This window comes from Polyodon spathula, chromosome 4, assembly GCF_017654505.1.
Source record: "Polyodon spathula isolate WHYD16114869_AA chromosome 4, ASM1765450v1, whole genome shotgun sequence".
Classification (NCBI taxonomy): Eukaryota; Metazoa; Chordata; class Actinopteri; order Acipenseriformes; family Polyodontidae; genus Polyodon; species Polyodon spathula.
The window spans coordinates 27,069,005-27,086,666 of record NC_054537.1 but is presented as its reverse complement, the minus strand read 5'-3'; the positions used below and the strand labels follow the sequence as shown (position 1 = coordinate 27,086,666).

Here is a 17,662-nt window from a genome sequence, read left to right as displayed (position 1 = left end):
ACAACTTGAAAAAATATTTTGGTTACTTAAAATGAAGTTGATAAAAAGGCAGCATAACTGACATAGCCATCCCAATTTGGAGTAAAATACATATTTTTTCAAATTTTGGCTATTCGTTTTTCTATTGTGCATTTTATCAATAAAGCAGACCCTGCCAATGGGCAACAATAAACAAGAAGTGAAATAAATAAACTGTTTTATTAAATTAGCATTCTTCTGAAGTATGCAGAGAGTGATAAATTAGCACAACACACCTAATGCTGCTCATGCTGCCAGTCTCAGATCCAAGCTTGCATCGCTCCAATTGGCTGGCAACAATCTGTCGTTCGGCCTCTAATTCTCGAGTCAGTCTCTCAAATTGCAGCTCCTGAAAGAAAAAAGCATAGGCTCAGTTTGAAAAGGTAAGTGGATAAGTAAGTGGAACTGTCAGCTGACAACAGAAATCAGACACTCAATCTATATAATATGCAATATGGTATGATACACACTTTTGCATCATTCAGCACCATTGGTACAACAGCTGTATGGTATATTATAATCATTCACAGTAGACCAGCTCAGATAGACAAACTGAAGTTTGAGCTGAGGAGTTAAGAGTTTTATGATAAAAAAAAAAAAATCTGACTGAATCAAAATTTAAATACCAACTAGATAATAGAAATAGATGGTTCCTCTTAAAAATCACCAGGAACATCCTGAGCATCCCCACTCGGAGCCAAAGGGTAATGGGGAAATGGGACTGACCAAAAAACACTCCTGGGGGAAAAGGAACCGTGCCAGCATATCAAGAAACACCAGCTTGCTACAGTTTGCTCTAATTTTCTGCAGCTGTCCACTCAGCACTGCTTTGATAAAAACTCAAGAAGCCTGAAGGACATTGAATCAATAAGTCATACTGTAATTAACAAACCCATCCACATACAGTGGCTGCATCCACCTTTATTAGGATTTGGATTGGTTATGATTTAAAAAATATGTATTTTTTAGTGTGTCAGTCAGTTGATAACACCAATTATATGTTCTATGAAATACTATTTTGATTCATGCTTAATATTATATTTGTATACTGTACATATTCCTTGCAGAACTGAGTCACCAATAGACTTTTGATTTTAATTTGGCAATGTACTGGGAGTTATGGCTCACCAATGAAAAGGAGCAAACGGTATATGCTCCCAGGCAGCACTAACGTGATTATGAAAACAGTTTGGAAGAGGGGAGGAATTACTACCATATATATATATAGCAAGGAATATGTCTTTACAAAGAGCAGAATTCAATTTTTTTTGTCACAATTCAAATTTGTTAATGAATTTTGCATTCACACAATGGATATTTTTGTGAGTAATTAAAATCTTAAGCTATATCAGATAACATGTTAATTTGGTGAGAGGCCCAGCCTTTACAGCAGTCACCTGAGCAGCTCATGTTATTCACAGATGCATTTAAATTGTCCCAAGAGTCCCAAGCTAGGCGCAGGTGCCCCTTTTTACGGTTATTCAAAGTCAGCCTTTTGGAAAAAGCAGCTGAAACTGTGAGTCCTATTAGCTGTGATGAATCTCTGCATTATCAGCTTTTGTAAATGTTTATAGACAAAACCTTAGCTTGAAATCAATCAGCCGTAACCACATTTCGCTCGTAAAAAGCATTTATTTACCAGTACACCAGCACCAGGTGTAACTAATAAAACGTTAACACTCAAATCCAATTATAAGCTTGTAATTAAGTGCAATTAGGCTAGTTATATGGATTAAATTCTATTGAGAGAATATTACTCTATCTCTAAATAATCCACAGTAGTCACTACCACTTTACTAATGTAATGTAAAATCCCTAATTTTTAAGAAATGAAAAAGCATTCTGAACAGGGTATTTCTTTGTGATATCATATTATGCCCTTTCAACTGAAGCTAAGGTCTGTTAATCATCATCAATAATATACTTTCAGATACCAACGCTGAGGAACTTTAAAACAAATCTAGCACTGTTTTGCAGTGGTTTATAGGATTTTTGGTTTAATTAAGGCAAATCAAAATCAATAAAAGTCTGAATCTTTGCCCATGTGGACTGCACCGCAGGCCAATTGAGTTCAAGGACTGAATGATAAGTACAACCACTGGGCCCCCAATCAAACCCTTTCTCCATGTTCCCACACTCAAAACTTAGTTCTTAGGAGAAGATGCTTCCTTTTCATAATCTCTTTAAAATTAGAGATGCAAGATCTCTATGACTGTTTAAAGTATTAATGCCAAACCTCTATAAGTAAATGCAACTACATATTAATTTGAATTCAAATAAATGCTTAAAAGGCCTTAAATGAGGCCCTGTACCAACACCCCTTTCTTCTTTCTAGTGAAAGAACAAACAATTCCAAGAGAACAGTTAACATGCTTTTTTTATATTTTAATCCTAGACAGTATACTTTCACAGTAGCAGAAGTAAACAGCAAAAGGTGAAAAAGCATGTGTTTAAAAAAAAAAAACATATCAGAACAATATATCAAAGAAAGTTTGCATTAAAAAATAAATCAATATTCCTGTCAACATGTTAGACATTTTAAGAAAGAAAGTAAACTAATGATGATCACAGGATAACTGAATTGCTTGTCAGTATTTATAACAAGTCATGCCAGTGCCATCAAGTACTTAGCAAAAGAAAACGGCTCCAGGCAACAAAAGATATACAAAGTAAAGCAGGAAGCCTGCCGCCTTTTCTTTGCTTCACAAAGCATTACCCACTAACAAATGAAAACACATGTTCCATCCGTAAGTACATATAAAATGGAACATTTACCTGAACATGTACCACACTCCAGATAAGGTACACATATAAAATAGTCCAGTTTCTGCCATCTCTGCATTTAAAACTTCCTATTAAAAGAATTCTTGTACTCATTTGAGGAACTGCAAGCCCAGTAGTGACTGCCTTCAAGCAGCAAAGAATAAGAGTTCAGCCAGGCACAAAGGTCTCCATGGCAACGGTGAATTTAGACCCCCTTTGGCATTATTTATGCAACATTTCATCACAAAAGGATCCTCCCACCAGCCTGCCTGCCAAATCCTGCAGCTCCTCAATCACTCTTCTGTCTGCTCCTCAATTTTCTTCTCATATTCCTAACGCCATCTGCACTTTCCAAAAAAAGGGGTGTTTTGAGGTGCCTAAATGAAAAACTAGAGCTGTGAATGCAGTATAGAATTGCAAGTGCTGCTGCCAAACCCCATACGTTTCTTCCTGGAAATGTACACTAGACTGTTGCATGATTTTTTTTCTTCTATGCTAAGTTTAAACTGACTGACTCTCCTTACAATGTGACAAATAGACAAAACAAACTAGGAAAATTCAATCAATGCAAATACCTAATGTTATCTTATAGACAAGCTGTTAAGAGTAAAATGCAATATGAAAAACGAGAGCCTGAATATAACTGTTGCTTTGCATCTAGCCGTGGCCTTAACCCCCACCCCCTTTTGTTATTGTCTTCATGTGAAATAGCAGTTTGAGAACCCAGAGGAGCTTACTTGATACAAAGAGCTACGGCTTCTATTAGAGCATGAACGGACGATGAAAGCCACATTTTAGATCTTTAGCTAGGAACAATAAATTAAAACTGAAAAGTATATTGACATTCTGCTTTCAAGCCATCAGTAATGAATCTGGACTGATGAAAGGTTATTCACTTGTCTTTCATGCATACCAAATGATCTGCATAGCACAGTGACAATCAGGCTCAATCCTCAGACGCCACAAGTTTATTTACCTATAGTGATGGGAAGTGATGAAGGTGATCTAAGATAGGCTAAGTGTATATGTTACTGGGTATGGTTTAAGTATGATCTTATGGTTGAAATGCAGACATTGTCAATGTTTATATTTTATCTAGTAATTGTCCCACACTGAAAACCAATATGAGCTTCATATATTTGTAAATTCTTGTTAGTCACATATTTTTCTAAATATGGAGTCATACTCACAAAACTTTAAGAGCAATTTTATGGAATTTTATGAGTAGTTCTGAGTGCCATTGTTTATTCATATGAGCCAGGACAGCGTTTTGAACTGTTTTAAAAAATACTAGCTCTATAACAAAGCTTCTGGTACAACTTATTTCTGTTGCTCCACTTTTAAAAAATAAAATGTAATTCATAGAGAATAATCACTGAGGGGTCAAGTGATGGAACGGCCTGAATGGGGAAGTGCAAGGCAAGTTACAAGTTCTGGCAACTTCGATAAGTTGCTAATCGGTTTAGTAATACATATCATATTTTAGCAACAATACTCGGAACTAACTCATAACAATATCAAATATCACAAAGGGAGGGGGGAAAAAAAAACCTGTGAAAATGACATTTGAAGCTTTTGCTTTTAAACGTTTGGTGAATATGAATCATGATCTCCTATGAAAATAGCTCTTTTTATAAAAAAAAGATAAGATTTCTAATACCTAAAATACCATATTTAGACATTTTTTTAGAATGCATTTGATTTTAGTACAACTCTTCTGTTGCTTTAAACAATTCAGCATAATTAGAAACAATGTAAGTTTCCACTGAAAATCTGGTTTATTTTAAAAAAGCAGTATTAAGATCTGGCACAGTTTAGATTAAAGATTAAACTAGACATCATTAAATCACCAGGTACCAGTAAACAGCAGGAACTTTTTAATCTATTATCTTGACAATATTAACATGTGTTTTATATCCCAGATAAATACAGTAGCTCTGGTGTTAAAATGGAACTGAGTTTCCTTCCTAATGTACAAGTCATCTGTCCTTTCTCTATTCTGATTTCTGCTCTCAAAAATACTAGCAGCCATCCTTTTTTCATGTGAAATGTAAAATACAAATAAATGGTACTGATGAATAGTTGACTGATGTGACTATAATCTGAAACAAAAACACATTGGACATGTGAAAAAAATGCCAACTTATCAAAAGTGACCAGCCATTTAAAGCGGAGATATAAAAAACACAAGCCACGTTTCAAGAAACCATTGGGGGAACCCTGCCCCGCACAAAACAAATAAGCAGAACTGTAAAAGAGGTGGGGGTCAAGGTTGCCCCAATTGTTTCTACTAACTTGGCTTGTGTTTTTGATACAAGTTCGATCCGCTTTTATTGTGCCTGAAAAAAGCCAAGTTAGTAGAAACAATTGATCCGTTCATGTAGTATATTTTAATGTGTTAATGTTTAGGAGGTAGTACACAGGGAGTCGGTGTTGAATTCTCAAAATGCTTGTTTCATTTGAAAAACTACACAGAATTCCTGTCAGGAGCCGGAATTCACAGTACCAAAATAATAACCCTAGTCTTGACAGTTTCACTGCATATTCTCTCCGGTTACAACTCACAAGCTTGCTCAGTCGCATCCACAGTTTCTCATTCAGTGTTGGACTGTTGGACAGTTCAGCGTTGGACTGTCTCCAGTCCCCAGGCTCATGCACCCCCTTATTATATAACCTCCCATCTTTTCCTGTCGCTGTCCGGCTCATCAACCAGTCACTTCCATGCTCTGCAACAACCCGAAAACAGCAACACACATTCTCCCAACTCATTCAATCACTCCCCCTTCCCATGCTAAATACATGTACCCCTTAAAATAAAGGGGTACATAAAGGACAGATGAGACAAACTGAGCAGACAACAAGTCATGCAACAAAGGGTCCGGGTCATTACAATATATTATATACAAATAACATTACTCTCATCAACCAGTAACGAGAGGAAACTGTACTTCCTTGCACCAATAGGGACCACAATGAGCGTTACACCGACAGGAAACCAACACTTTTCAGAGATCAAGATCAAATCTCAGAATGATGAGGTGACTCTGGGGTCTGCAAAAATCTGTGAAATGAGAAGAAGGACATTTCTACCTTACTTTGGTGACTTATTTCTCTTACTGTATGACAGGTAATGACTTTTTTCTACATTTCACCTAAGAGTGTTGGGAATTACAAATTAAAAGTGAAATGCTGCTTTTGGCTGATTTGCTTTTGCTGCACCAATATCCTGAAAACACATAAACTATCCTTGCTGTATAGAGAGTCTATGGCAGTTTCGCTGATAACTCTGCGCGAGGAACTACCGTTACTCTCAATGGACCAATATACACTTTGCTGGAACAATATACCTTGTTTGCTCCAAAGCAGTTAAGCAAAAGTATTTTGTCTCAAAGGGTACATAAGGACCTTTGTATTTTATTGTGTTATATGTTCCCATGTGTTGCTACAACTGTTAATGTAAAGTGTGTGTGTGTGTGTGTGTGTGTGTGTGTGTGTGAGTGTGTGAGTGTGTGAGAGTGTGTTTTATTTATTTATTAATTTATTTACATTTTGACCACTTTTTTAAACTTTTAAATTGCATTCCCTGCCTCAAGATGGCTTCACATGTATTGCAAAAAAATCAAAAAACAAATAATAAAACAATATACACACAATAAAATGAAAAGGTCCTTATGTAGCCTTTAACTGTCAGGCTATTTTATAGAATACTAATTAATTAAACACTGATGACTAAGCACTTTGTTGAAGACATAGGTACATACTAACTTCTAAAACCTGCCATCTCAGCAATCTGTATTTTATTTACCAATAGGAAACTAACTTAATTACTTTATATATACTGCTTGCCTCTCACCATCAACTAGGTGCTATTGAACGCTTGGTGAGGACAAGTCTTAACTAACAACAGTTTCATTTAAAAATGTAAAGTGATCAAAATTGTCAAAACAAATAATTTGAGCATTTCAAAAAGCCCCCCCCTCCCAAAATAATTCTTAAAATAAACCATAAAAAAACAAATATTTTTATTATTACACTGCTGTGCACTGTTATACAATTTGTTCTCCCCGAGATTAACACTGCCTAACATTTTGAGAAACGAATAGTCATGCCATATAAATTGTTACATGCATTTGGGGGGATAACATTTATAATTTGGGCTAGTTTTTTTTTTTTTTTTAAACAAAATTTCTAAACAGCCATGTTTGGTGAGGTTGCTGTTCTTGGTAGCACTACATAGATGTTCATGGAGTTCATATGCTGAAATCAATACATTTCAAGTATTAAAGAACAATGCAGCCCCATACTGTACTGTACAAGCTAATCAAAACTGAAACTAAAGAATAAAGTATAATAAGAAAAATTAATTCTCTCAGTCATGGTGTAATAATAATACACAAAAAAGAACACATCACTGGAGTAAAACATAATCAAATGTCTGAAAAATCCGCCAGCTGTATCCACGAACCGGACTAGATTTAGCCAAAATAATATCTGGTATCTTTGCAGGCCATTAGGGGATAATAAAATCGGTAACATAATGGCAAAGTTAGTTTAAAAAAAGTCTGTTTTGTACACTAATTACATAGGGAAGCTGATAGGCAATGTAGTTATAATGGAGGACTATAGACAGACAGATAGATATTGTTTTTTGAAAAATTCTTTATTTCAATCAATCAATTTAATATGAAAAAAAAAACATTACAGAAAAAAGAAAAACACAAATGTTCATATGCAACTCTCTCCACTACTATAATTACAAACACGTTATTCATGTATTATCTTCCACCAGACACACCACCTCCTCAATTGCCCAAATTCTCTGAAACATTTCCCTACTAAACAAAGAAAAGCAAAAGCCACTGTTCTCCAGGGTAGCGGTTCTGTAAAGTACAGTAGCCTCTGAAGCGACTGGCGTCTAAAAGCTGTTATTCTGCTCCTTATGTCCATCAGCCCCTGCTCCCCTTCTTCTACAGGCAAGTATAACACCCTCTGCTTTATCCAATGCAGACTGTTCCAAAAGAAATTCAGCAATAGTCTCTGAATTTCCAACAACAGAGATGGAGGGGGATGTCCACACATTAATCTATGCCACAGCATGGATGTGACCCATTGCTCGCCTTAGACCAGGTATACTGCTTAACATTAGGACTCATTACTCTCCACACATCCTCCATATTATGTGCCGTTAAAACAGCAACCAGCTCGTTAACTGACCTGGGGTGAGGCTCTGGGCTATTTCTGTGCAGCTTGTAGCCAACTGTACAATTAAAATCACCAGCTAATAAAACCACTTCTTCAGTCTGACTCTGGGCTATAACTCTTTTTTCTTAAAGTTCTTATATTAGTCTGCATTGTAGGGTTGAAAAAACAGATACACTGGAAAGTACAAACAATAGTAAAAACTTACACATACAAAAGAAAAGATGTTTGTGTAGACTTATACATCATTACTGTTTAGAGAGGCACGGACTTTGCTTATTAAATTTGTTAATTGATCTCTTTCTCTATGCTCCATGCCCAATACAGATGCATTGCATCTAATTTGCTGCACTGAATTTAAGAACAATTTTAAATAACTTGAATCCCTCGTTTCCCTTTAACAGAGCTTAAAAATGCCTGAATGCTTTCAGCACTATACCCCCCTCTCGTTTGCTGACTAACCGATAGATCAGAGCTAAATTAGGATAGTATCGCTGCCCGTCCGCTAAAATCGCCACCATTTGCCGCTGTGCTGTGTGTTTGAGCGCAGCCCATTCTCACAGACAGCTCACTCTCTGATTCATCAGCCAGAGTGACCATATCCTCAGAAACGAGGCTGCATTTCGCTACAATACTATGTCTGTTTTCAGCCTTTCTTTTCCCTTTGGTGAGTTTAACCTCACCCGCTTCCGTCTCTTTTTCCAACACTAAAACTGCAGTCTCATTCTGTTCTGTGATTCCCTCAATCTGTTCTCTCCCCTCACTACCCTGCCACCTGACAAACCCAGTTCGGGTATCTTTCCAGCTCCGTTCACAATCACAGCTTCTCCCATCCTCCTGTCTATTTCAGATGGTTCCTGCAACAAAAACCTGAAATCTACATTTAACTCTCCATTTGGGTCATTCAAAAGCACATATAACTGTCTTCTGAAAGAAACTATGTGCTTTAACTCAGGGGATTTACAACCCAGAGGAATCACTGTAATGCTTGTGTTATTCTTCCAAGACGACTTAGCTCTATCACTATAAGTTCATTTTTCAGGAATATTATAAATTGTTATTTTCCTAGCAGGAGCCACACAAGGCAGAAAAGACACTAACACTCCTTCAATAACCAAACCTTGCTGAACAATTTTTTTATTGCTTCATTACACAGGAACACTGCAATAAACTTGTCCATACGTAAAGCTGACTTAATATTTTCACACCTAATTACTTTTCCAAGTTGAACCAAACATTTCTCAATAGGGACAGGCACATTCTCCACAACTTTTATAACATCTCTGTGTAATATTTTCTAAATTGGGATTTGATCCCCTAGGGATGTCCGCCCCCACCCCTGCCCCTACTTCACAAACGTTCATTTATAAAAGTTCCAACTATTAATCCATTTCTTTTTCAAAACTATAACATAAGAAATAAAAGATGAAAAGTGAAAAGGAAAAAAAAGCAGGGGAGAACCCTTCACCCACTCTGAGCGCAGCACTCTGCACACGCGCTGCAAGCACTCCTGACAGACATAGTGACAGACAGACAGCAAGAGTACATAGATAGATAGATAGATAGATAGATAGATAGATAGATAGATAGATAGATAGATAGATAGATAGATATAGATAGAAAACAAAATCTTACAACACACTGTTTATTTGGTACTTTTTACTTCCTGTGGTCATGGGCATCGTCAGTCATGCTACATTTAAAAGAGCTTCATTTGACATGTTCAACACAGGTTGTAATCATAACAGACACTTCATGCATGACTCTGTGAAAAATTATTGTAAAAGTGCAAGTACAGTATATCATTCCTGCGTACACAGCCAGACTGCAGTAAATGAGTGGCTGCTATTGCTGATGCATCTGTGTTATAAAACAAACAAAAAAAAAGGACTCTGCAATTGTGTGTATTTCCCCCACTAAGGCATATAAAGATGTTAAAATCAAAAAAGTTGTTCACACAGCACGCTTTCAAAGAAATAAACAGTGAAGCATCCCGACATCCAAACTGTTCTGTTCGAGAACACATTTTGAAGACTATTCTTTTTTAAGTCTCATTGCCCTTCTAGCCTTGTAAAATACATTTAGTCAATTTTGCCCTAGGCGAGGGTAGATCGGTTTGACAGATACACATCTATGTAGAGGGTTTTTTTTCTTTCCCTACATATATATATATATTGTAAAGGATGTAGCAGGACAGGGGGCCTGCAAATCATAAGGATGTTTGTTTTATGGCAGGGATTGGGTTAAAAAGCCTCCCTGCCAAGATAATTATTTAATTTATTTGTTAATTGTTTAATTATCACATGCACCTGGGAAGTATTCAAAATTAGAGCCAGGTGCAAGATATAAAAGGGAAGCAGTCAGTCTGCTCAAGGCTGCTGCTGCTGCTATGGAGAGAAGAGCCTGGCTGAAAGTTGTTAAGGTCTGTTTGGTTTTGTTAAAAAGTGTATTAGCGTTTTGCTTTGGTGTTATATGTCAGGTAAACAGCTGAGCTGTCCTGCATGTTAGACAGGGACCTGCATAAGTGTAGTTAGTGCTCCGAGGGAAATAGAGGTTTGTTTGTTTTTGTTTGGTGGTGATTAAAAGTGCGCGTAAGCGCTTAAAAATCAAAGTTTTATCTGAGTCATGTTCTTAAAGGGGCACGAACCCGAACTACAGCCAGCCTGTTCACAATTATATATATATATATATATATATATATATATATATATACACACACACACACACACAGTGCCTTGCAAAAGTATTCAGACCCCTGACCATATACTGAATATCTCTCATATTACTGAATTACAAATGGTACATTGACATTATTATTTTTTTTTTTTTATATTTTATTTTTAAAAACTGAAACTCAATCAATTATTGTAAGGTGACATTGGTTTTATGTTGGGAAATATTAAGAAAAATAAAAAACTGAAACATCTTGCTTGCATAAGTATTCAACCCCTGTGCAGTGGAAGCTCCCAGTTTGCACTGATGAAAGAAATTGCCCTAACGAGGACACAATTACTTTACCATTGGAGTCCACCTGTGAACCATTAAAGTTGCTGTCACATTTTCTGGATAAAAACCCCACTGTTGAAGGATCATTGGTAAAGCTGTGAATCTGAAGGAAAATGAAGACCAAAGAGCATTCTACAGAAGTTAGAGATAAAGTAATACAAATGCATAGATTAGGGAAAGGGTACAAAATAATATCCAAGTGTTGGATTTCCCAGTGAGCACAGTTGGATCAATAATCAGGAAGTGGAAGCTACATCACACCACCCAGGCACTGCCAAGAAAAGGCTGTCCCTCAAAACTCAGCACTGAAACAAGAAGGAGACTTGTGAGAGATGCCACAGAGAGGCCAACAATCACTTTGAAGGAGCTACAGAGTTCAGTGGCCGGGAGTGGAGTAATGGTGCACCAGTCAACCATATCAAGAGCTCTGCATAACACTGGCCTGTATGGGAGGGTGGCAAGAAAGAAGCCGTTACTCAAAAAGTACCATCTGAAGGCACATCTGGAATTTGCCAGAAAGCATGAGAGTGACCCAGCTGCGATGTGGGAAAAGGTTTTGTGGTCAGATGAGACCAAGATAGACCTTTTTGGACAAAACTCAAAGCGCTATGTGTGGCGCAAACCTAACACTGCCCATGCCTCAAGACACACCATCCCTACAGTGAAGTATGGTGGTGGCAGCATCATGCTGTGGGGATGCTTCTCATCAGCAGGGACTGGGCATCTTGTTACAATTGAAGGAAGAATGGATGGAGCAAAATACAGGAAAATACTGCAAGAGAATCTGCTTCAGTCCGCTAAAAAACTGAAGCTTGGGAGGAAATTCACCTTTCAGCAGGACAATGATCCCAAGCACAAGGCCAAAGCAACATTGGAGTTGCTCAAGAACAAAAAGGTGAATGTCCTACAGTGGCTCAGTCAATGTCCTGATCTCAATCCCATTGAGAATCTGTGGCACTATTTGAAAATTGCGCTCCACAAGCGTCGTCCAACCAACCTGAACGACCTGGAGCAAATCTGCCAAGAAGAATGGGCCAAAATCACTCCGACACTGCAAAGCTGGTACATACTTTCCCCAAAAGGCTTAAAGCTGTTATTGCAGCGAAAGGTGGCTCTACCAAATATTAATGTGTGGGGGTTGAATACTTATGCAAAGCAAGATATTTCAGTTTTTTATTTTTCTTAAATATTTCCCAACATAAAACCAGTGTCATCTTACAATAATTGATTTTGTAATTTAGTAATATGAGAGGACATTTTAGGACCTAACAGTAGCTTAAATACTAAATATACACAAACCTGCACTCAAACCCTAATAAAATAAATAAGTCACCATTACTTTTATTTCCATGTTTAACAAACCGTGTTCGCTTTTGTGTACGAGGTACATAAACTGAAGAACAGCTCCTTGTATGTAGAAGATTTGTTGTGTTATTATTCATTACGCTGTTGTAAATACCCAAGTGTGACGGGGAACTGCCCCATCTATATGAATGTGTTTGGAACTGGCAGGGAGGGGGTTAAATTTCTCCCTGCCAGGAAAACATGTGAGAATGTGGCTGGAGCTCTAATTGAATGATCAGTAATTATTGATTAACTGGGCTCCAGCCACAGGGGATAAAAGCCAGGGGAGAGGCCCTGGCTGGTGGTATTTTTTTTGTTTGGGAGTTTGCTTTGTGTTGGAGAGTTTTGTATTTTGGAAGAAGAGTGTCTTGTTTTTAAAAAAGACTTGGAACCTGACCATTTACTTTGTAAGTTCACTTATTTCTGTTTGAACCTCTTTTCTCTTGGCCCTTGTGCCTATTTATTTCATTATTTTTGTTTAATAAAGAACTTTATTTTTGACTTTACATTGTCTCTGAGCCTCAGCCCTCTGTCATCCTGTCACACCAAGACAGGACATAGTCCAGCGCTCGGGTATTGAAGCCTCGAGGCTACCAGAGCACACATTGAATTATGACCAAACCACGTTACGCATGGAATATTAAGGAAAACATTGGTATTCATTAGTAAGAAAAACTAGTGCTGTAAAAAAGAAAATAAAAACAAACAGAAAAACTTGAAATGTTTTTTTTTTTTAATGTATCAATTTTCTAATAGCAATATAAGTCCCTTCTCGTTATAATAAAAATAGAAACATTTCCAATCTTTAATGCAGCTGGTGTATTTCATTTAAGGCATTTTTAAAGAAATTCTGCACCTCCATGCAATGTGTTTAAGCAAACTAAACTGGCTGCCAGGTTCCTAAATGTGACAGGTTGTATGTCAGTAACCCAAACGTTTGCTGTAGTTATTTTTAAGTGTTAAAAAATAAGTATATTTACACTATTCTTTCAGAAATGGGAATTACATATGGGGAACTACATATTACACGGTGTAACAGGGAAAATGTTACGTGTGTTGGTCATCACTGAATAATAATGAGGCAGACCTAGAACATTGGTTGTTGACGCTGCACACAGGTGCGCAGGTTTCATTCAACACACAGGTTGTCACTAGGGAACCAGCAATGGTATCCCCTAGTGTCAAATTTAATAAAGTTAAATATCGTCAAAACAAAGCTAAAAGTTTTCACACAAGATGAACGCTAGCCTCATTAAAATGACTCCAGGAACCTACTACACTACGTAAACCCTCTCTATACTGTATGGGATTAATATCCTGTAAACTAACCTACTACTGTTGTTCCTGAAGTCCCGGCCTCCCAGCAACAACGGGTCGTTTGCAACGGTCCTGGCTGAGCAGAGCCTTCACAAGCACTGTCATGCAGTTAAAGTGTTCTAAGGTAGTTAGCCTGCAAAGCAGACTCTCTCCTCCTGGATATAAACAAAGTGTTCCTCTGTGTAGCATGGTGGTGCAGTCACCTCAAGCTGTGGTGCAGATGCTTTCTGAGCTTTGCGCAGCCTCCCTGGGCAAGCCCCCCCCCCATCCAATCTGGACCTAACTGCTCAACTGGTTGCCAAGCAACGTGTCCCCTTTCCGTGTCCCAGCTGCACACATATGTGCAAGAACCAGCGACAGGAATCTTGCATAGGAAAATGTCACGGTGTAATCTGTGATAACCGTGAAGAAAATGCCACCTTATTCATATGGATAATCACTACTATCGGTATAGTCAATGCACATACTCATAAGACGGAAAAGTCTTAAATCTCCAAATGACTGTAACTCACCCCCCAGTGAACTTTCACCAATAACTGGGTCTTGATAAGCAGTCAACACGCTTTATGAATGCAGTCTATTTTATTAACTGTCATTTTAGATTATTTACTTATTTATTTGTGTATCCAGGCATAATGTGTCTTGAAAGTGGTTCTCTACTATTTTATACCTGTATGTGGCAAAGTGGTAATTAGTGCGCAGGTGCAGTGCAGGAGCAGTAATCCAATAATGAAACAGACAACAAAGTACGGGTGAAATGGTTTCTGTTTCTTTGTAATCTAAGGTTCTGATTACCAAAACAGTACACAATAGAAGGGCAGGCAATAGCGTTGAGTATTGCTAATTGATTTAAAGTATGGGTTGCAGACCTGTAAATAATAAACAATAATCCAGTACATAAACAAAACACAAACACGGTCACAAGTCCAAAGGGAGTGTTGCAGTGATTGTGGTGCAAGTACAATTTATTAGTGAACAGTAGTGCAGTGTTGTCCGGTTTTAGTGCTGGCCGTAAGCGACTGCTCCGGATCACGTTAGCCTTCTAGTCTATAGAACAAACAAAATGGTTTTAGACAGACAGACAAAACAAACAAACACTCATGGTTCTTTTCAATATTCAGGTCCTTTCGGTTTAGCGTAACCATTACAAGGAAGAGATCACCTCGATACGTCTCCTTATATACCGTCAACCATAACCCCTTGCTTAACAAGTGCAACCGCTCCTCCAATCCGCAGTTACCACATTGTTTCCCTTCCGGGTTGATGATTTAGTGTACCATAGTTCCGACCCCTTTCTAAATTGTCGACTTCTGTCTAACCCTGGGAATGAACTGTCGGGCCATCTAGTCCAGGGTACTCTGTTCCAGTTACACTGTGCCCTTACAGGTCATGAGGGAGATCTAACACCAAGAATCATTTGATCTCTGTAACACTGTACAAGAAAATCTATAAGAATTCTGTGCACCTCAAGAGAAAGTAGTTTATCTTTTTTCTAGATTAATAGAAGGCAATTTCTAAAATAAAGCTTCTCCTTACATGGTGTTTCACTCAAGTGTTCCCTCTGTATAATAGCCAATTTACCCAAATCTATACAACACCGTGTAACAAATTATTTTAATTTTTTTGGTTCCTGGGTAGTAAGTGTTATTTCCTAATTGCTTATGCCTCAAAAGTATAGAAAATGGCTATTATTCCCCACAAACTTTGCTTTTGTGACCAGGACAGTGATATTTTGAAATTTACCTATTTTCCAGAACATTCCAGATAGATTCAGTGCTGAGTAAACTTGGAGTAACTTCTAGAACTTTCTAGAACTTTCCAGTAATATAAATAGTAGTATAAATACAGGGGCCTTAAGCCCACCAGTTCAGTTTAGTTCCAGCTGCCTAAGTGGATACATATCTGCATTTTTCTGAGATGGCATCAAGAGGCTGCAAGCACCCAGCAGATGCATTTTGCTATGTCTGCAGCCAATTTATCAAGACAAGAGTGAAAAAGTACTCCTCCTTAGCATCTGCTAAGATGCGTGAGGCCTACAAGGCATATTTCGGCATGCCTGTCGGGGATCAAGACAAACCCTGGGCACCTCATTTCACCTGCGAGCACTGCAAAAAACTCTGGAAGGTAAAATGGACAATTGTTGCTCGGAATTTTATGTTATAAAATTTGCTAAAATTTTTTAAATTGTAAAAGTTTTTAATTTTAAAATGTTTTACAATTTTCAATGTTATTGAAAAAATATATCATATATGAAAAATGTTGCGAGAATCTCTTACACATTAGTCATGGGTGAAATAAATGTATTTTTGTAGGATGGTACAGAGGGGAAAAGAGAGCCATGAAGTTTGCTATCCCAAGAATTTGTCGGGAACCCACTGACCACTCAAGCAACTGCTACTTCTGCATGGTGGACCCTTCCAAACGTCGGACTGGCAAGAATGCACCTGCTGTCACGTATCCGGACCTTCCTTCATCCATCGCCCCGGTGCCACACTGCCATGAGCTCCCCGTATCCACTCCTCCTCCGGAGAGAGCAGCCGTCTTTAGAAGAGAGCAGCAAGTCAGAGAGCGAGGAAGACGTTGTAGATCCAGATGACAATTTCAGAGGTGGAGCTGAGGAGAGAAACCCATACTAAAGAAACCAAAAAGATCTCAACGACTTGATTAGAGATCTTGGTCTCACCAAGTCCAATGTCGAGCTTTTGACGTCTAGGCTCAAGCAGTGGAACTTGTTGGATGAAAGTGTGCAAGTTGCAGATCAGAGGAAGCGTCACCAACCTTTTTCCAGCTTCTTCACCAGTCAAGATGGGCTCTGCTTCTGCCACAATGTGACCAGTCTGTTCGAGGCAATCGGAATTGCCTGTAACCAGAACGAGTGGCGCCTCTTCATTGACAGCTCATCCAGGAGCCTCAAAGCCGTGCTGCTCCATAATGGTAACAAGTACCCGTCTCTTCCCCTGGCTCACTCGGTGCACCTCAAAGAGGATTACAACAGCATCAAGACCTTGCTGGACGCCTTGAAGTATGATGAGTACGGCTGGGAGGTCATAGGAGACTTCAAAATGGTGGCATTCCTGATGGGTCTCTGTGATGAGTCAAAGGGATTTCGGTCTGTGATTCAGCCTCCCGACAGTAGATGGCATCAAACCAACTCGGGACTTCCCTTACCAAGATCTCGTGACCATGGCAAAAGTCATCTTTTTGAGGGGCGGCACCTTGGTGAGGGGCGGAAGTATGAGTATGTAAATTCCAGCCACTGGAGTCAAGTGAAGGATAAGGACACTTGTCGGTTGGGGATTGGTGTTCCACTGACTACAGAGGCGGGACATTACATACTAAAGGGAACGTACTACTGTGTTCGGTGTTGGTCCGAAGGCAAAATAGGCGGAGTAATGGGTGGAGGGATTTTTGAAAATTTTAACTAATATTTCTTTTGTCTTTTTTTTGTTTATGTCAGGTATGCCACGAAGACGATTAAGGAAGAGTTCTCACGATCTGTTTTTACCCCTGCACTCCTTCCCTCATACCATTTTGTTCTCTTTAGTTATCTAATTTTTTTTTGTTGTTGTTGTTGTTGTGTATAGAAAATAAAAATAAATTATTTTATTTCTGTACACATAAATTACTGTCTGGACATTCCATTTAATACTCTCTCGCCTCACAGTCTCCAAGGTGGTTTTACCAAGTTTCCCTGCTATCTTTGCCTTTGGGACAGCAGGGACACCAAGGCACACCACCACAGGCAGGACTGGCCACAGCGGACCGAGTTCTCTGTGGGGAGGAACAACATCAAGTGGGAGCCACTGGTGGACCCCCGGAAGGTGCTGATGCCACCACTGCACATGAAATTGGGCCTTATGAAACAATTTGTCAGAGCTCTAGATAAGGAGTCGGCAGCCTTCAAGTACCTTCAAGACTTCTTCCCTAAGCTGTCTGAGGCAAAGGTCAAAGCCGGTGTCTTCGTCGGACCACAGATAAAGAAGATCCTGGAGTGCAATGAATTCCCCAAGAAGCT

At 38.5% G+C, this 17,662-nt stretch overlaps 1 protein-coding gene across 5 annotated transcripts in view; it reads right to left on the bottom strand.

The window, feature by feature from the left end:
• LOC121314365 (catenin delta-2-like) overlaps window positions 1-17,662 on the bottom strand; it is a 300,617-nt gene that overhangs the window by 191,115 nt on the left and 91,840 nt on the right. For 4 of the 5 annotated variants that reach the window (XM_041247536.1, XM_041247532.1, XM_041247533.1 and 1 more), the window contains exon 3: window positions 255-367. In XM_041247536.1, coding sequence (XP_041103470.1) covers window positions 255-367 — 113 coding nt within the window. Of the gene's footprint in view, window positions 1-254; window positions 368-2,793; window positions 2,941-17,662 lie in introns of those variants that run through there. The other variant, XM_041247534.1, reaches the window with a different exon arrangement.